This window comes from Carcharhinus amblyrhynchos, chromosome 26 (genome assembly GCF_965287045.1).
Source record: "Carcharhinus amblyrhynchos chromosome 26, sCarAmb.v2.hapA, whole genome shotgun sequence".
NCBI classification, from domain to species: Eukaryota; Metazoa; Chordata; class Chondrichthyes; order Carcharhiniformes; family Carcharhinidae; genus Carcharhinus; species Carcharhinus amblyrhynchos.
This window is the reverse complement of record NC_137349.1, coordinates 26,112,263-26,132,203: the sequence shown is the minus strand read 5'-3', so window position 1 is coordinate 26,132,203 and position 19,941 is coordinate 26,112,263. Positions and strand designations below refer to the sequence as shown.

The window sequence follows — 19,941 nt, the reverse complement described above, 5'->3', positions numbered from 1 at the left end:
CACACTAAAACTTGAACTCATTCCAAAACTCAGCTAACCCCAATTTTAACTCAAGAGCACCTAGTCCATGTGGGTTTCCCCTGGATGCTCCAGTTTCCTTCCACAGTACGAAAGACGTGCTGGTTAGTTGCATTGGCCATGCTAAATTCTCCCTCGGTGTACTCAAACAGGTGCTGGAATTGAACACAGAACATAGACCACTACAGCACAAACTGGCTCTTCGGTCCACAAGTTATGCTGATCACATCCATACCTACCAAGCCATATAACTACCTGTAACTCCCAATCCCATTAAATCCCATGTACTCATCCAGAAGTCTTTTAAAAGACCCCAGTTGAGTTTGCTCTACCACCACCGACGGCAGCTGATTCCACTCACTCACCACCCTCTGAGTGAAAAACTTACCCTTAACATCTCCTCTGTGCTTGCTTCCCAGCACCTTAAACTGGTGTCCTTGCGTAGTGACCATTTCAGCCCTGGGAAATAGCCTCTGAGAATCCATCCTACCTATTCTTCTCAAAATTTTATCAACCTCTATCAGATCGCCTTGCAACCTTCTTCTCTTCAGGGAGAAGAGACCTAGCTCCCTCAACCTATCTTCATAAGGCATGCCTCCCAATCCAGGCAACATCCTTGTAAGAATGTGGTGACTAGGGGACTATCACAATAACTTCATTGCAGTGTTAATGTAAGCCTACTTGTGACACTAATAAGTAGACTCAAAGTGGCTCTAGCTGAGACTGGCCTGACTGCGCCTGCGCGCTGCGACAGACGGCTGGTCTGACTGCGCGTGCGCACGGCGACATCCAGCTAGACCGACTGCGTCTGCGCGCTGCGATATCCAGCTGGCCTGACTGCACTTGCGCACCGGCTGGCGGCCGAGATGCGGTGACGTGAGAGGTGCCGAGTTCTCGCGGTGTTTGAGCCAGTTCCCCCGGTGACCGTGTCCTTGAGGCGCGCGGCTATGGGTTACTGGGAGGCGGCGGATGGTGAGGAATGTCCCAGCAAAACCTGGGAGACCACACGGGCCGGGATCGGCCTCGGTGAGTAAGGGCACGGCTCGGGGCTCAGGATAGCGGCAGGACGAAGGGTGGCAGTCTAACCTCTAATGAACGCAGAGCCAGCGTCACAAGTCGGCTTGCATTAGCACTGCACAACCTGAGGGCCGTGGATATCTCTTTTGAATACCAAACAAATAAACTAACTCAAATTAACATAAGGACAAATTAAAAGGGGCAGATCCCCAAAAGGAGGGGGAACAGTCTGAACAAAAAACAAGGAAGGGCCATGGGTACTGGATAGTAAGGGGATGTAAATCAGTTTAGACTGATTAAGCGAAGTCTGTGTTGTGTAATGAAGGTTTCAGATGAAAACAAATCTGGGAAGAAAGGAGCCTGCGCATTCAACACTTTAAAGGTATTATTTTTAAATTAAGGATCCATGGAAATTGAGCCATGAAACGACTTTGATGCTATCAGTATCTCATCACTTAAGGAGGTGGGTCTCATGATAGCACAGTGGTTAGCACTGCTGCTTCATAGTACCAGGAAGTTGGGTTTGATTGCTGGCTTATGTCACTGTCTGTGTGGAGACTGCATGTTCTCTCTGTATCTGGATGGGTTTACTCCAAGTGCTCCAGTTTGCTCTTGCAGTCTGAAACAGGCAATGGTTGGGTGCATTGGCTATGCTAAATTCTCCCTCAGTGTACCTGAGCAGGTGCTGGAGTGTTGTGGATTGGGGATTTTTGCAGTAACTTCATTGCAGTGTTAATACAAGCCTACTTGTGACACTAATGAATAAACTAAATAACTTTGCATCCAATATATGTGCAACATGGGTCATTAGTATTAAGAGCTGCAGTGATAGCTTGTGACTATTAAACATGATTAATAAACCCTCAGTACAAAATTTAGTTTAATAGTATTGTACAACTTTAATTTCTGTTCATAACACTGCAAAGAATCACACTGATTTTGATGATTGTCTCTAAAATATTCTGCACAAGGTGGCAGTAAATTCAAATTAAAGTCAGAGGTTTACAGCATGGAAAGAGGGCATTTGACCTAACTTGCCCATGCTGCCCTTTTTTTAACTACCCCTAAGCTAATCCCAATTGCCTACATTTGGCCCATATCCCTCTATACCCACTGTACTCATGTAACTATCTAAATGCTTTTTAAAAGACAAAATTGTACCTGCCTCTACTACTACCTTTGGCAGTTTGTTCCAGACACTCACCCCCCTCTTGTGAAAAAAAATGCTTCTTTGAACACTTTTGTATTTCTCCCCTCTCACCTTAAACCTATGCCCTTGAGTTTTCGACTCCCCTATCTTTGGGAAAAGATATTGACTACCTAGCTGATCTGTGCCCCTCATTATTTTTAAGATGCGGGTTGATGGGTTTTTGATAAGCGAGGGGATTAAGGGTTATGGGGAGAGGGCGGGAATGTGGAACTGAGCCACAACAGATCAGCCATGATCTTATTGAATGGCAGGGCAGGCTCGAAGGGCTAGATGGCCTACTCCTGCTCCTATTTCTTATGTTCTTATGTTCTTATTTTATAGACCTCTATAAGGTCACCCCTCAGCCTCCTACACTCCAGAGAAAAAAGTCCCAGTCTGTCCAGCCTCTCCTTATAACTCAATCCATCAAGTCCTGGTAGCATCCTAGTAAATCTTTTCTGCACTCTTTCTAGTTTAATAACATCCTTTCTACAATGGAGTGACCAGAATTGCACACAGTATTCCAACTGTGGCCATACCAATGTCTTGTACAACTTCAAGACATTCCAATTCCTGTATTCAATGTTCTGACTGATGAAATCAACCATGCCTTCTTCACCACTCTGTCCACCTGTGACTCCATTTTCAAGGAGCAGTGAACGTGCACCCCTAGATCTTTGTTCTGTAACTCTCCCCAACCATTAACTGAGTAAGTCCTGTCCTGGTTCAATCTACCAAAATGCATCACCTCGTCTTTGTCTAAATTAAACTCCATCTGCCATTTGTCAGCCTACCGGCCCAATTGATCAAGATCCCGTTGCAATTGGAGATAACTTTCTTCACTGTCCACTATGCCACCAATCTTAGTGTCATCTACAAACTTACTAATTATGCCTCCTATATTCTCATCCAAGTCATTAATATAAATGACAAATTTGGGGGAAAGATTCAATTCTTGTAAACCAGAGTGCAAGGAAAGCTTTCTGGTTCTGTTTTATATATTTCAGCTACTTGCTCTACAGAAAAAAGAGAGTCTGTCCGAGTGCTGCAGCTTGCATTGTTTCATTGTTGGATAGTTGTAGAAAGGAAAAGGATGGCGGAGAAGAGATGGTCCTATCCACTTGGTGCTGCCTGAACTCCTTTCTCCTTCCCTGGAAATATTGATAGCACTCACCTCACTCAAGATATCTTGATATCACTGGAAGTGACTTTCCAATTCCCTGGGAGCAGGTGTGGATGACAACTGGGTTCATCTTGGCACAGGGATGATTGACAGCTTCCCGGGTCTGCACTGGGCTTGTTACCACTGGGACTCCCTACTTTTCTTTAATTTTCTGATTTTCCTTGACCTCCCAGAATATGTTATTAATTGTTCATTACAGCTGAAAGACTTCTGCCCGATGGCCTTAATCTTCTTAATTCTGTGAATTTGATGCTGTTGAAAGCCCTGATGATTTTTAATGGATAGACAAACGATTATTTGTGCCAACAGCAGCAGCACCGCTCGACGGATATCCCTGGTGCTGGTCCCTGCAAAATATTGAAAAGCACAAATATTTATTTCATTCCGTTGAGACAATAAGCAGGTTTCCATTGAAACCTTAAACAGATAAGGTTTGATTCCTGCTGTTGAAAGCACACCCCACCCTCTGACTTGCCACCAGCCCTCACGCCCATAGAATACCTGCAAAAATGAGAGCCCAAGAAATCTTTGCTGCTTTACCCCGTAACTGCACATATTTTCCATATGAACCTTCATCCATCTCTAGTTTGCCATGGACAATGGAGGCTTTTCCCCCCAAAATATACTTTATTCACAAGAAATCTGAAAGAATGTTACAAATATTCCAAAATAGCCATCATACAAAAAGCAGTAATATTCATGATCTTTTCATTCATCAAGTAACATTGAGATGCTTCAGTACAGTAAAGGAAATGTTTCAGACATTTTACAATGGTCCTTACAAAGATTGCCAAGTTGTTTTAAAGGTTGTCTTCAAAGAACAAGTTGCACTCAGGTCTTCAGTATAACTAAGATGTAGGCAATGTTCACTGTATGCATCGAGAGTCATTCAGCATGTAGTCCTGGGCGTGCGCGCACTCTTTCTCCGCCCTATGGCTTTTGTCCCAACCATCTCCAGCAGTAACTTTTGTATTTTGATCAGATTGACTTCCATTTTTATTCCCATGAGTTCAAAGCATAAATGTCACAAACTCTTAAAAAAAATCTGTATTCACTAAAGGTTACCAGAAGAGTTTTGCAGGCCAGTGCACAAGTGGAGAAGCAAGACCTGTTGGAGGCACTATCTATCAGGAGTCTATCTTTCCTATGCCAGATGCTCTTCCAGTCACTGCTTGACTGTTAGTTTGACCTTCAGATGGCTTCAGGGTTGTCTGGCTTTAAAAAATTCTGATCCATGGAATTGCCCAAAGGTTGAAAATAGCAGCGCAGCAACCCTGTGAAACATAGGAACGTAGGAATTAAGAGCAGAAATAAGCAAATTCAGCTCTTTGATCCTGCTCTGCCATTCAGTCAGATCATGGCTGAGCTCTCCCTGGTCTCAAATCTACCTTCTCACCTATTTCCCGTATTCCTTTGTACCTTTTTTAAATTAGAAATATAACTATCTCTCATCCTTCAAACCATTCAACGATTCAGACTCCAGTGCAGTATTGGGCAGCAAGTTCTGTAAATTCACCCCCCTCAGTGAAGTTATTCATCCTCATCTCAGTTTTAAATCTACTGCCTCTCAACCCATACCTGTGACCTCTTGTTCTAGATTGCCCCATAAGAGGAAAAATTTGGTATACGTTTACTTTATCAATTCCTTTTAACATTTCACATGCTTCAATCAGATCCCCTCTTATTCTTTTAAACTCCAGCAAATATAAGCCCAAACTGTTTAATATTTCCCCTTTCATTCCCGGAATCAATCTGGTGAACCTCCTCTGAACTGCCTCCAACGTCACCACATCCTTCCTCAAATAAGGAGACCAAAACTTAAAAAAAAAGTGAGGTTGATGGTTCTGATTTTATTTTTAATTCAATTAATAAATCTGGAATTAAGCCAATTCTAGTAACCATGACAACTGCTATTGATCATTGTCACTGCCCTCTGTTTTTCAAAGCTAATTTTTAGACCTTGGTGTCCTTTAGGACATCAAGCTTGGGCTTCTGCAGCCCTCCCAGGCCCCAAAGTTTTGTATTGGGTGCATCCCCATCTCTGGACCCTGGATATATATCTGGCATTGAATCCCTACCATTTTACTTTTTAACTTTATTTTTAATCCTACTGGCCATTTCTGTTGTCTTACCCTTTTAGTTGCCTTTATTTATGTTTAAGACTAATCTTACATAGTGAGTTCTTGACCACGGATGTGTGTTGATAGTTTTTTAGTTAAATTGACCATTTAGCAATATGATTATTTGCATCTGAAGGTAAAACGTAAATAGTTACATTTTGGATATTATCAGTTACAGGCTTGTTGGTGACATTTGGAAGTTGTTTGTGATCCATTTTGTCCGAGGTGCCACTTCAATCTGTTTCTATTTGAGAGCGGTTCAAAGGGGTACAGTAACTAGACTCTTGTGGTGGTGTAACTTTTGTGCCGTAATAAAGTAATTCTCTACAGAATGTCAGGTCTTCCTTTAATTGTCTTATTCTTGTAACTTCTCTTTATAGGCCTCGTTGGCTCAGCCTATCATATTGTTGCATTGCCACCTACAAATGTTATTGAAGCTGTGCAGAGAGCAACCAATGGCACATTAACTATGGGTAAGGATATCTTTGTTTATAATGCAGTCCAGTCCAAGATTGTTTGTGAAGAAGTCTGCTTCACTTGGTATGATTCCCAGGAGAATTAATTTTCACCAAGAACTTCCATTATTTTATTTGTGTACTGTTTACTGTGGGCACATGTGGTCTTTGGAAATGTAGCTCCATTGGACTACATGAACCCTTCGGAGGCAGTGACTCTGGAGTGCTTGAATGCTGAGATCATTGTGGTCTGCAGTGGGGCACCATGATATCACAGCAAAAGAGAGGTTGAACACAGGTGAGTACGAAAGTAGCAGTGAAGTTAAAGATAAATAGTTAAAATATTAAGGAAGGGAAATGGGAATGTTATATTGATTGCGGTTTCTGAAGATTTGGATATCAAGCATAGAGTCAGAGATTTACAGCATGGAAACAGGTCCTACTTGTCCATGCTGCCCTTTTTTTTTTAAAACCCCTAAGCTAATCTCAATTGCCTGCATTTAGCCCATATCCCTCTATACCCATCGTATCCGTGTAACTATCTAAATGCTTTTTAAAAGACAAAATTGTACCCGCCTCTACTACTACCTCTGGCACCTTGTTCCAGATACTCACTACCCTCTGTGTGAACAAGTTGCCCCTCTGGACATTTTTATATCTATTCCTTCACGCGTTAAACCAATGCCCTCTAGTTTTAGGCTCCCCTACCTTTGGGAAAAGATATTGACTATCTGGTTGATCTGTGCCCCTCATTATTTTATAGACGTATATAAGATCACGCCTCAGCCTCCTACACTTCAGAGAAAAAAGTCCCAGTTTATTCAGCCTCTCTTTATAACGCAATTCATCAAGTCCTGGTAGCATCCTAGTAAATCTTTTCTGCATGCTTTCTAGTTTAATAATATCCTTTCTATAATGGGGTGACCAGAATTGCACACAAGGTATTCCGAATGTGGCCTTACCAATGTCTTGTACAACTTCAACAAGACATTTCAACTCCTCCGCTCAGTGTTCTGACCAATGAAACCAAGCATACCGAAGGCCTTCTTCACCACTTTGTCCACCTGTGACTCCACTTTCAAGGAGCTATGAACATGTACCCCTAGATCTCTTTGTTCTGTAACTTTCCCCAACATCCTACCATTAATCGAGTAAGTCCTGCCCTAGTTCAATCTACCAAAATGCATCACCTCGTATTTGTCTAAGTTGAACTCTATCTGCCATTCGTCAGCCCACTGGCTCAATTGATCAAGATCCCATTGCAGTTGGAGATAACTTTCTTCATTGTCCACTATGCCACCAACCTTAGTGTCATCTGCAAACTTACTAACCATGTCTCCTACATTCTCATCCAAGTCATTGTTATAAATGACAAATAACAGTGGACCCAGCGCTGATCCCTGAGGCACATTGCTGGTTACAGGCCTCCAGTTTGAAAAACATCTCTCTACAACCACCATCTGGGTTTTTTCAAGAAGAGAATTTTGCATTCATTTAGATACCTCGCCCTGGATCCCGTGAGATTTAACCTTAAGCAACAACCTACCATACGGTGCCTTGTCAAAGTCCATGTAGTCAACATCAACTGCACTGCCCTCAGCTACCTTCTTGGTTACCCCTTCAAAAAATTCAATCATCAAATTTGTGAGACATGATTTTCCATTCACAAAGCCATGCTGATTGTCCCTAATCGTCCTTGCATCTCTAAATGCCTGTAGAGCCTGTCTCTCAAAATACCTTCCAACAATTTACCCACCACACTTGTGAAGCTCACTGGCCTGTAGTTCCTAGGCCTTTTCCTAAAAAAACTCCTGAGTCTAAATCAGGAGTTCTGATCGCTTCAGTAGTTTTGCTCCCACATACTACATGGTGATGCTGACATAATTAACATAAGTGCAGCTTTACGCAGCAAGAGAACTGCTGCTGAATGGTAAAATAGGCATCAGGAGATTTACATCATCAATGCTGTTATGGGAGTAAAGTAGATGGTGGCAGCAGACTTCAAAAAAGTGAGGAAAGTATTTTTATTGGCTCTTGGAATGTGGATGGGCAGATCACTGACAAACTCAATATTTATTTCTCATCTCCAGTTGTCCCTGAGAAAGTGGTGGTGAGCCACCTTGATCCACTGTGGTCCGTGTGGTGTCAATACAGGGAGACAGTTCCAGGATTTTAACCTAGTGACAGTGAAAGAATGATAAACTTCCAAGTCAGGATAATGGGTGACATGAAATGAAACTTTCAGATGGTGGCGTTTTTGTGCATTTGTCTCCATGGCCTGTCTGTGTGGCAGTAGTCATGCATTTGGAAGATGCTGTTGAAAGAGGCTTGATGAGTTGCCACAGTGTGACTTGTAGATGGTATACACTGCTGCCACTGTGGATGGGTGGGTATGTGTGGGTGGGACCTTGCTCTTGTTGCCAGTGAACTTATGTGGCTTCTCCAACATGTTCACAGTGACGAGTGGCAAGCAATGATTGTAGATAGTCATTGCCTGGCATTTGTGGTATGAATTTATTCATTTGCTCATGAGATATGAGTATCACTGGCTGGGCCATTATTTATTGATCATCCCTAATTGCCTTTGAGAAGATGATGAGCTGCTGTGTTGAAGCGGTGTCGATGCTGCTGCAGGGATGCTCCTGATCAGACAGGGTTCCAGGATTTTGACCCAGCAACGATGAAGGAACTTGTCACTTAACAGCCTAAGCCTTGATGTTGAGGCTTTGTTGTTTGTAGGCATGGACTGCTTCAGTATCTAAGGAGTTGAGGTACTGACATGGCAATGATCAGCGAACATCTCCACTTTTGATTTTAGGTGAAGGGAATGGCATTGAAGCAGTTCCGCGGCAAAGGGACCAGTGGTTGATGTTATTTGGGACCGAAGAGATAAAGTAGTACAATTCGGTGTGGTAACAGAAGGAAATGGAACAGAAGCTAGTTTAACAGAGGAGATTTGTGCTGAGGTCCTACGAGGAAATGGAAAAGCATGATTCATGTCAAAGGTGGACTTCATTAAGAATGTCAATTATTAAAAAACATTGTTGGAAATTTAAAAAAACTCTTTCACAGTATGTGAGTGTTGCTGGCAAAGCCAGCATTTGTTGCCCATCCCTATTTATCCTTGAAGGTGGTGGAGAACCACCACCTTAAACCACTGCAATCCCTGTGGTGTAAATGCACTCAGTGCTGTTAGGGAAGGACTTTCAGAATTTTGACCTGGCAACAGTGAAGGAAGAATGGTGTGTTGCAGGTGGTGTTCCATGTATCTGCTGCCTTGTCCTTGGTGATAAAGGTTGCAAGTTTGGAAGGTGCTATCGAAGGAGCCTTGGTAAATTGTTGCAGTGCATCTTGTAGATGGTGTGCATCTTGTAGATGGTATACATTGCTGACGCTTGTGTGTTGGTGGTCGAAGGAATGAGTGTTTAAGATGATGGATGAGGTGCCAATCAAGTGGACTATGTTGTCCTTGATGGTGTCAAACTTCTTGAGTGTTGTTGGAGCTGCACTCACCCAGGCAAGTGGAGACTATTCCAAAATATTCCCAACTAATGCCATTTAGATGGCGGTCAGGCTTTGGGGAGTGAGGATTTAAGTCATTTGCTGCAGAATTCCCAGTTTCTGCCCTGTTCTTGTAGTCACTGTAATCATAAGGCATTTCCTGCTGAGTTTTTGGTCCGTGGTACCCTTTAGGATTTGATAATGAGGAATGCAGTAATGGTAATGCCATTGAATGTCAGGTGGAGATGGTTGGAATCTCTCTTATTGGAAGTAGTCATTGCATGATGCATATGTAATTTGCCATTTATCAGCCCAAGCCTGAATGTTGTCCAAGTCTTGATGCGTAAGGGCATTGTATGCCCTTTTGTATGTGAAGTAGTGAATGGTGCTGAATAAAGCACTATCATCAGCAAGCATCTCCACCTCTGACCTTATAGTGGAGGGAAGATAATAGATGAAGCAGCTGAAGGTGATTCCTACATTATCCTGAGGAAGTCCTGCAGTCAAATCCTGCAACTGAATGTTAAAATCCTCAGAGAAAAGATATTTCATATAATCAGGTCTACTTTCTCCAGAGTATGATTATCATGGAGTACTGTCTTACACTGCCGGTGCATCTATTACTTTAAAGGTGCTAATTTCCTTTGACTTCCCAAATTCAGTTGTGTTGAATATATTCGCAACCTTGATAGAAGTGTTAGTGAGGAAACTTTGGTACCAGTGACCATGAGTCCATTAGTTTTAAAATAACAATAGAAAATGATAGTCTGGCCCAAAAGTTAAAATTCTACGCTGGGACAAGACTAATTTTGATTCAGACAGGAAGTTTCAGAAGTTGATTGAGGGGGTCTGTTAGCAGGCAAAGGGACATCTGGAAAGTGGGAGGAAATCGCACATCCCCTAGCAGAGATATTTGAAGCATCAACAGCCACGGGTGAGGTGCCTTAAGATTGGAAGGTAGCAAATGTTGTGCCTCTGTTTAAAAAGGGCTGCAGGGAAAAGCCTGGGAACTATAGGCCGGTGAGTCTGACATCTGTAGTCGGTAAATTGAGAAGATATTCTGAGAGATACGATCTACAGAACTGAGAAGGGCAAGGACTGATTAGGGACAGTCAGCATGGCTTTATGAGTGGAATATCATGTTTCATGAATTCGAGTGTTTTGATGAGAGATGAGGGCAGTGCAGTTGCCATTGTCTACGTGGGCTTTAGCAAGGCCTTTGACAAGGTACCGCATGGTAGGTTGTTGCATAAGGTTGAATCTCACCAGATCCAGGGTGAGGTAGCCAATTGGATACAAAATTGGCTTGATGACAGAAGTCAGAGGATGGTTGTAAAGGGTGTTTTTCAAACTGGAGACCTGTGACCAGTGGTGTGCCTCAGGGATCAGTGCTGGTTCCACTGTTATTTGTTATTTATATAAATGATTTGGATGAAAATTTAGGCATGGTTACTATGTTTGCAGATAACACCAAGATTTGTGGCATAATGGACAGTGAAGAAGGTTATCTAGGATTGCAATGGGATCTTGATCAATTGGGCCAGTTGGCTGATGAATGGCAGATGGAGTTTAATTTAGATAAATGCGAGGTGATACATTTTGGTAGCGAGCCAGGGCAGGACCTACTCAGTTAATGGTGGGGCGTTCGGGGGGTTTATAGAACAGAGAGATCGAAGGGTACGGATTGATAGATCCTTGAAAGTGGAACCACGGCTGGACAGAATGGTGAAGAAGGCATTAGCTATGCTTGGTTTTAGTGTTCAGAACACTGAATACAAGAAAAGGGATGTTTTATCGAAGTTGTACAAGACATTGGTGAGGCCACACAAGGAATACTTTGTACAGTTCTGGTCATCCTATTATAGAAAGGATATTATTAACTTAAAAAGTGTGCAGAAAAGATTTCCTAGAATGCCACCGGTTTCGTTTGAGGAGAGGCTGGATAGACTTTTTTCCCTGGAGTGTAGGAGACTTGGGGATGATCTTGTAGACATCAAAAATAAAGAAGGGCATAGATAAGGTAGATAGTCAACATCTTCTCCCAGCTGTAGCAGGTCTAAAACTAGAGGGCATAGGTTTTAGATGAGAGGGGAGAGATACAAAAGGGCAGTTTTTCAGAGTGGTGAGTATCTGGACCAAGTTGTCAGAGGTAGTAGTAGAGGTGGGTACAATTTTGTCTTTTAAAAAGCATTTAAACAGTTACACGAGTAAGATAGATATGGAGGGATATGGGCCAAATGCAGGAATTTGGACTAGCTTAATGGTAAAACTGAGCAGCATGGACAAGTTGAACTGCAGGGCTTGTTTCCATGCTGCTCAGTTTTACCATTAAGCTAGTATTAACCTCTATGACTCTATCTTTTTTCTCAATAGATGGTTAATCTGGCTGTTTTTTTTTGCTGGTAAAGCCTTGGGTAATTAGCAGTTAGCTCTTTTTCTTGTCTTATTTTGGGGGCTGTATATCGAGGAATATAATAAGCTCATGCCCGTTTGCTTGCCTTTTAGCCGCACTTGGCGCAATTTTTGGAGTGACCACTTGCCTAACTGCACATGTCCGAGGAACAGAAGATGATCCATTGAATTATTTCATTGGAGGTTGTGCTTCAGGTGCCCTCCTCGGAGTGAAAGGTGAGTGCTTGTTACAGCTGTCTGATGGTGCTTGAATTCTAAAAATTTCTGATAAGGTTTTGGAAAGTGATTCTGTCAAAAAAGTAATATTTCTGTTATAAAAAAATTTTATTGCAGAGTACTCATTCACGTTGTCTATTCACGTCTTTTCCTTTGGGTGTATTTATTTGTGGGCTGAAGGCAGTGAAAGCAAAAGAGCATACAATTAAGAGTACACCAGTAAGGTCAGAGTTAGAAAAAATGATGAATGAAACATTCCTTTAAGAAAGCTGTATACATTTGGATAGCAAGATGGTAGCATAAATAGAAATGTGTTATGATATGTTATGATAGCCATCATAGAGGCATGGTTGCAAAGTGGTCACAGCTGGGACCTGAATATTCAAAGGCATTTATCATTTCAGAAGGACAGGAAGAAAGGATAAGGAATTGGGTTCCTCTGTTAATGAGATCAGTACAGTCGTGAGAATTGATCTTCATTTGGAGGATCAAAATGTAGAATCGACTTGAGTGGAAATTGGTAGCAAAGGAAAGAAGCCATAAAGTTCACAGCCCTATTGACCAATCGCTATGCTGTTGAACAGAATATAAATCAAGAAATAATGAGGGTTTATAAGAAAGCAATATTGAGGGAGATTTTAATAATCTTAGAGTGGATGAATCAAATTGGCAAAGGTAGCCTGGTGGATGAATTCATAAAATGTACCTGGGACACTTCCTTAGAGTAATAGATTCTGAAGCAAACCATGACACTGGCAATTTTAGACCTGATGTGGAATGAGACAGGACAGAATTAACTAATAACCTCATAGCAAAAGATCCTCTAGATCTCAGAATGATCATAACGTGACGACTTTCACAGGGTAAGAAATCTGGGCCTAAAACTAAAAAGTAAAGTTTATTTATGTGTCACAAGCTGGCTTACGTTAGCACTGCAATGAAGTTACTATGAAAATCCCCCAGTCACCACACTCCGGCATCTGTTTGGGTACACTGAGGGAAAATTTAGCATGGCCAACGCACCTAACCAGCACATCTTTTGGATTGTGGGAGGAAACTGGAACACCCAGAGGAGAACCATGCTGGCATGAGGAGAACATGTTGACTCCATACAGACAGTGACCCAAGCTGGGAATCGAACTCAGGTCCTTGCTGCTGTGAGGCAGCAGTGCTAACCACTGTGCCACCTTGGGTTATTTGGCCCATTGAGTTTGGACTGACTTTGAAAAAATATTCTACCTAGTCCCACTCCCTTGTAACCTTGCACATTATTTCTTATCAGATAGCAATCCAGTTTCCTTTTGAATACCTCAATTAAACCTGCCTCCCCTACTCTCGCTGGAAGTTTGTTCCAGACTCCAGTCACCATTTGGATGAGAAAAGTTTTCCTTGTCACTTTTATTCATTTGCCAATTATTCTGAATCTGTGCTTTCTTGAATGGGAACAGTTTCTCACTATTTACCTTGTTCATACCCTCAGGATTTTGAATATCCCTATTGATACTCCCCTCAGCTGCCTTTTCTCCAAAGAAAACATTACTAACATCTCCAGTCTAACCTCTCAGCTGCAGTTTTTTATCCGTGGAATCATTCTTGTGAACTCTTCTGTACTCCCTCCAAACTCTCTCTGATGCCTTCAGATCCTCCCTCTCAGTCCAGAACTTGGACTCGGTTCCAATTTTCTCTGGCTGCAAACATGGTGCCTGAGGACTACCAATGTTGTACCATTATTTAAAATGGATAGGCCAAGTAACTACAGGTCAGTCATCTTAATCTCAGCAATGGGTAAATTATTGAAAAAAAATTGAGGTTCTGTATAAATCGTTATTTGTTGGGCTGTAACTTCTTCGGAGTAGCAATCCGCAATGGATTACCATGTCAACTTGCCTATGCTTCAATTCTAAAGCACCTGTCATGCCTGACCTTCTGGTCTCAGGCTAGGTGAGACTTGAGCAGTAAAGCACAGGAGGATTCAACCCCACTTTAATGGCACTAGTGACTGCAAAGCAGTAAGTTTAAAGGTTCAATTGAAAATAACAGGCCAAGGGGAAGGTAAATTTCTGCAGCAAGTGGATGAGGTATGGGGTGGAGGGGACATAAATTGGCGGGGGAGGGGAGGTGGGCTAGGAGGATAGAAAAGAGAGTAGGAAGGGAAAACGGGGAGGGGAGGAGGGGGTGGTGGCTGGAGGGAGGGGGAATTTAGAGAGATGGTGAGTGCAACTGGCATTGGTGGGGGCAGGGTCTGGACTGTTAGAGCACTGCACAATTATCCAAGAAAAGTTAGCCCTCCTAGACAATTCCCTGCAGAAGGAGGCCGAAAGAGCACCTTAGCCAGGAAAGATTGCTATTTGGCATACCTTTTCAACAATATCAGAAATATCTTCATGGATCTAGGTCTCGTAATGGATCAGTAAGGTACTTACATCATTATTTCAAGTAAAGAGATAGCAGCCAGCACATTTATTACTTTGCATTTGGTCCTTGCTGGTACTTCAAACGCCTCATCAGCATTGGGTTTTTGTTTCATAGTTTTGTCCTTTAGTTTGTAGATTGACGTTTCTTGCTCAGCTATAAATGCACATTGCTACAATGCATTTATCAACCTGTCATATATCTTCACAATTATCATCTGTGGGCTCTTTGTCTACAAGACTCAGTCATCCATGTCTTTAGTGTTTTTATCATTAACATTTCATGACCTGAAAATTGTCATAGTTCATCAGCTGAACTAATGGCATTTGCTTGAACTTGGAGATTTTAGAAATTGTTCTCGTGTCCTTTGGGCAGCTGTTGGCAATTCTGGCTGAGGCCTTTCTCCCTTCTGGTTGGCAATGAGCATTGAGTAGGCCAGGGGATTTTTAGCAGTTTTATAAGCTGTAAACCTGCTGCTTTGAGACTGAGAGCTGGGCGTCAGGGAAAAATGATAATGCATAGTAACTAAGCAGGTGCATCAACCTGTATGCAATGCGAAATGTCAAAAACATATCTCTTTGGCACCTTGTTCACTGGGGGGGAGGGAGCAAGTGGGGGCTGTTTGAGGGGGGAGGGGGCAAGTGGGGGCCGTTTGGGGGCGGGGGAGGGGGCGAGTGGGGGCCGTTTGGGGGCAGGGAATCAGGACTGTTGGGGAGGAGGTGGAGAGATTCAGGGCTGTTGAGAAGGGGGAGTTGGGGGTCAGAAGAAGTGGTGCTAGAGCAGCAACCAGCACTACCCCACTGATTGTACAGAATAACAAGCTACTGATTTTTATCTATATCCTAGTTGATAGGCAGTGAAATTGATAACCGCTGGTCCCAATGGAGTCCCCATCACTCCCATTAGCAACCATCCTCTGCTTACATAGTTTCAATCAGTTAGTTGCTTATTGTCCAATGTTGCAACTGTCCTAAAATCCCAATGAAGTCGTCTTATTTATTAGTTGTCTAGTGCTTAATCATAGGCTATTATGAGGTTATTATATTGACTGAATTACTTCATTCACCATTCTGATCACTTTAAAGAATTCAGTATTAATTTGCGTCCTGTTTCATTCATTTATTGAACCATGTTGGGAATTTCTAATAGTGACTAAGTGCACTGTCCTTGTACGTCACATTTATTGCTTTCCAACAGTTTTCACGCCACATGTTCAGCTGATACACCTATAATTTCTAGTGTCAGTCCACAGGTCTCAATGAACTGTTGAATGTCAGTCATTGCCCCTCCATGTTCCCAAGCATTCAGGTCCTCCAGCTCTATTCATTGATATTCATTCATTAATGTTACCCAAAGCACATTCTAGACTTGTATCTATTGTGTGATACTTGGATTATGGCATTGTCTTCAGTGCAAGGTCTTTAGCCATGTTTTTATCTTTGTACCTTATCTATCCCCTACACGTCCCTCAGTGAACTTTTAATAACAATGGGTTAGCTTTCAGACCACTTTCCAACTCCGATCTTTTATGTTTTTCTACATCTTTTCAGTATTGTAATGTTGCATTAAAAAAAGTTCTGAAATTTCAACCAATGAAGCGATGATCTGCAGTGAGAACTTTGAAATTCAAAACAAACCTATTCTGCCTCTTCAGTATTGGCAAAGGTTTTTCCATTTGAATTGAACTAATCCTTAAATGTGCATATGCCAAAGTGTGTAAATCTTTATAGTGGATTTACTTAAATTTCCCTTGTCCAAATACTTAATCACCAGGTTAAAGTCCAATAGGTTTATTTGGATCTGAGCTTTGAGCGCTGCTCCTTCATCAGTTGAGCGGAGAACGTTCCAAAAGCTCGTGATACCAAATAAACCTGTTGGACTTCAATCTGGTGTTTTGAGACTTCTTCCTGTGCCCGCCCCAGTCCAATGCTGGCATCTTCATGTCATAAATATAATTTAGAATTAAACAATATTACTTGAGAGTATTAAGTGATTTCTGGTATGAAGTCAATTTGATCACTGAGTTCTGTTTGAATTGTGGCTCCCCTGCTCAATTTTGGTGGTCAGACTCACTGATTCTGGATAGGGTATTAGCTGAATTACTGGATTGACAATTTTTTTGTGCCTTTTGGTACTTTATTCCTAATCAAAAAGCCAATGAAGTTCAATCAGAGTCCCCACATGAGGGACAAACCAGATCCAAGCGAACAAAATAAGGATGTACATCCCATCTTGGACTTGATCAAGCAAGATCCAAGCTGAAAGGCTGAGGCGTCGCACCGACTTCTGGGCTCAAACTATGCTTTAGCCAAAAGGCCGTGATGACTTAAAAAAAAGCATCAGGTGAAGCCTTGGCTGCCCTGATCACTTACACCTGATCTGGGCCATAGAGGATGGATACTGGCCTTGAATTGTATCCTTTTAACTTTGCTGCCTATCCTGAGGTTTTTGAACTATTATTTACAGTAGGCAGCATTATAGTAAACATTCTAGCGATAATTGTGAAGAGTGGTGGCACTTGTAACAAATGTGTATTCCAGAGTTTCCCTAAAGTGATGGGAATGTGGAAGCGGGAGATTTTCAATTGTGATAATCCTCTGGTTTATTAAAAAAGTGGAATAAATATGGAATATCTGAATTAACAATTTATCTCACCCTCTTTTACCCAGTTGGATTTGAGCCAGATCTCTCGTTCAACTGGAGGGCTTACAATTGAAGGGCCCTGTGATTAATGGCTCAGCAGTTGACTGGTTGTTGTGAGAACTGCTGTTCCTAATGTTGTCCACTAGATAGCACCAGATGGATGGTTTTATGAACACTTTAAGATCCAAACATGGCAATGTTCTCACTAGAATAGCATTTCCCATGATTTGTGATTTAACAAGTAACGTTTGAAACTCTGCATGCTAGTTTCTATGTCCCAGCGTGCTTTTGAAACGTTTCCACTATGTTTCATTATAATGGTTTCTCATAGAAACAGCTCTTGAGAATTTGTGATAGAAAAACTACGAGGTTTCACACATGTAGCTCTTATTGTGTGTCCAGTTCATGTTTTTTTCAATGTGTGGTGATCTGTCCCGATTCGGTGCTGAATATTTCATGTTCTCTAGCAATGGTGTATTATTTGCTTCAGTGAAGTGGAAAGGGCTGTACAATTTTAGAATCAGAAAAATGCTGGAAATTCAGCAGGTTTGGCAGCAATAGTGTAGAGAGTTAAGTATTTCAGGTTGATGAATCATCTGAACTGTGATAATTTTAATACATACCTTATCTCTTTCCGCAGCTCACAGCTACATGACTGGTACCTCCGCCTGCCTTGGTTTTGGTGTAGTTGCTGCTCTCATGAAGATGGGCAAGATGGAAGGTTGGCGCATATCAGGACCTCCCAAACTTTGAAAACAGCTCAAGCAGCGCAGACTATTGTAATATAGTGTATTCTGTCTAATAAAACAAATATAATTCTGCTTCAGTGTCACTTCAAAAGTTAGCCGAGTGCGTATATGTTGGGTTGCCAAATGAGTGAAAGTAACTCTAATATTTCAGTTTTCAGTCCCTTTCATTTTTTTGTCCCAGGGCATCTTTAGGAATGTGTGCTCATTGTGTATTCTCTCTGCTCCTCAAAACGTAGGCCTGTCGATGGAACGTTTTTCCAATTCCTCAGTATTTCATTCAAGTTGCCCTTTTTTCCTATTTGAACGTTAACATTAAAATGAAGCTTATTTACAGCTGGACTTATCTAGCTGAAGCCTATGTGCAAATTTCCCCTTCCTTATTTGTCCAGAGCCTGTGAGGCCAATTAGAGTTATCCACCTGAGATGGTAATGTGGGAAGAGAGAATCCTGCATGTTTGTATTGCGGTGTGGTTTTTCATGGTCCATGTTTCATTGTATATTGCATTAAATATTAGTGTGATGACTCAGTGGTAGAATCTATTGCTGCTGCTTTAGCATTATTGACTAAACCCCCTCTTGGCAGTGGCAGAGCTGGGCAGTCACTTGGATTGTGACATGTTTAAAGTGATATATAATTGAAAGTTGTAGGAACTTCAGTGAACAAACAGGATAGTGATCATTAAATATTGGTTGAAGAGACTGGAACCTTTTTTATTATTGCAGTTTAGAAATTAATTGTTTTCTCTTTTGGAAGTATACTTTCTGCTGTAATACTTGCAGTTACAAAATGCTTGTTTCTGATATAGTTTATCATCAGTCAATTATATTGCTATGGTTAATATACATGACCCTGACACTTTTTAAATTTATATCCTCATCATAAATAGTAAAATAGTTACTTATTCTGACTGAATCCACATCCACATAAAGCATTGAATGTTCTTCTAGGTTGTAGGAGGATAAAGATTTGGCCCCCAGTCTCTGAGCTTCTAGTTGCCTTCCTGGGTATTTGCCAGAGATTTGCCAAACTGTCCACTGTTGGAGTACTGTGCATTTTGAATACCAGAATGAAAGGTCATATTTTAAGGAAATTTATCTCTACATAATTCACTAATAACTTGACAATTTGCATGGCCATCTGTATTTCTGGTATTCTCTCATGCTCCTAAACAAGAATGTATTGCACAGTGATGTTTAAAAGGAAGTTGAATGTCTGACTGCACCAATTAATCTCCACTGGAGGTCAGTGAAGGACATTTTATTCTGTAATTATCCAAAATGTGAACTTTGCGATTGCTTCAGAATATATGGACAGATGCCCTCATGACTCCAAATGGGTATAACTAGGTTCCAATTATGAGGTTGTAATAGTTGTGACAGGATACAGTGAAGCCCTCTGGCACAACTGTTGAGAACTCCAGTCACGATGAGGTCTACAACACTATTGCTTACTGGAGATTTGGGCTGCAAAAATACATGGTGGTTCTAGTGTGCTCCCTGCAGTAACTGTGTTTTTGTTGGAGTAGCTGGGACCTAGGTACTTTGGCTCCAGATATTATGTTGAAGAATGTGGATGGCCTTATTTGTGGCAGAGTTTCTGCCCAAGTGCTGCCAAGAGTTCCTATGTTGAGAATTTCAATGCCCCAGGCCTTCAGAGGCACCTGATGTATGCATGTCTACCTAGTGTGGGTGAAAATCAGCAGCAGTCATGAGTGAACAAGCAAGCAAGGGGCATTGAGGCCTGGTCTACAAGACCAACTTTAAAGGTGGCTGCAGTGGCGACATTGGGATCGTTTTCATCCTTAAAATTTGGTGAAATCCTAAAGTGAGAGATTTCAAAGTAAATTGGCTGAAGTGGTGACACTGGAAGAGAGACTACATCAAACATTACGGTAGTGATACACAAGACTTGATAGAACTATTACGCAGAAGCTGTGCCTTTATTCGAGTATTCCAACCTCTGCAGCCAAGATTTCAGGTGTGTGCACAGGTGAAATAGACTAGTCAAAAGACAGTATATGTGCTC

At 41.8% G+C, this 19,941-nt stretch overlaps 1 protein-coding gene across 1 annotated transcript; it reads left to right on the top strand.

Moving 5' to 3' along the window:
- Nucleotides 1-904: 904 nt before the first annotated feature.
- On the top strand, nucleotides 905-17,987 carry ndufa11 (NADH:ubiquinone oxidoreductase subunit A11). The gene is made up of 4 exons (XM_080212574.1): nucleotides 905-1,044; nucleotides 5,908-6,000; nucleotides 11,989-12,111; nucleotides 17,807-17,987. Exons 1-4 carry the CDS (start codon nucleotides 966-968, stop codon nucleotides 17,917-17,919), a joined length of 408 nt encoding a protein of 135 aa, XP_080068700.1. The 5' UTR covers nucleotides 905-965; the 3' UTR covers nucleotides 17,920-17,987.
- The last annotated feature ends 1,954 nt before the right edge of the window (nucleotides 17,988-19,941 follow it).

What these genes read in the sequence shown, in the direction of transcription:
- ndufa11 (XM_080212574.1), top strand. Translation starts at nt 966, where the DNA reads ATGGGTTACTGGGAGGCGGCGGATGGTGAGGAATGTCCCAGCAAAACC. An exon ending in ACGGGCCGGGATCGGCCTCG is followed by an intron (nt 1,045 to 5,907) that starts GTGAGTAAGGGC and finishes TTCTCTTTATAG; the next exon opens with GCCTCGTTGGCTCAGCCTAT. An exon ending in TGCCCTCCTCGGAGTGAAAG is followed by an intron (nt 12,112 to 17,806) that starts GTGAGTGCTTGT and finishes CTCTTTCCGCAG; the next exon opens with CTCACAGCTACATGACTGGT.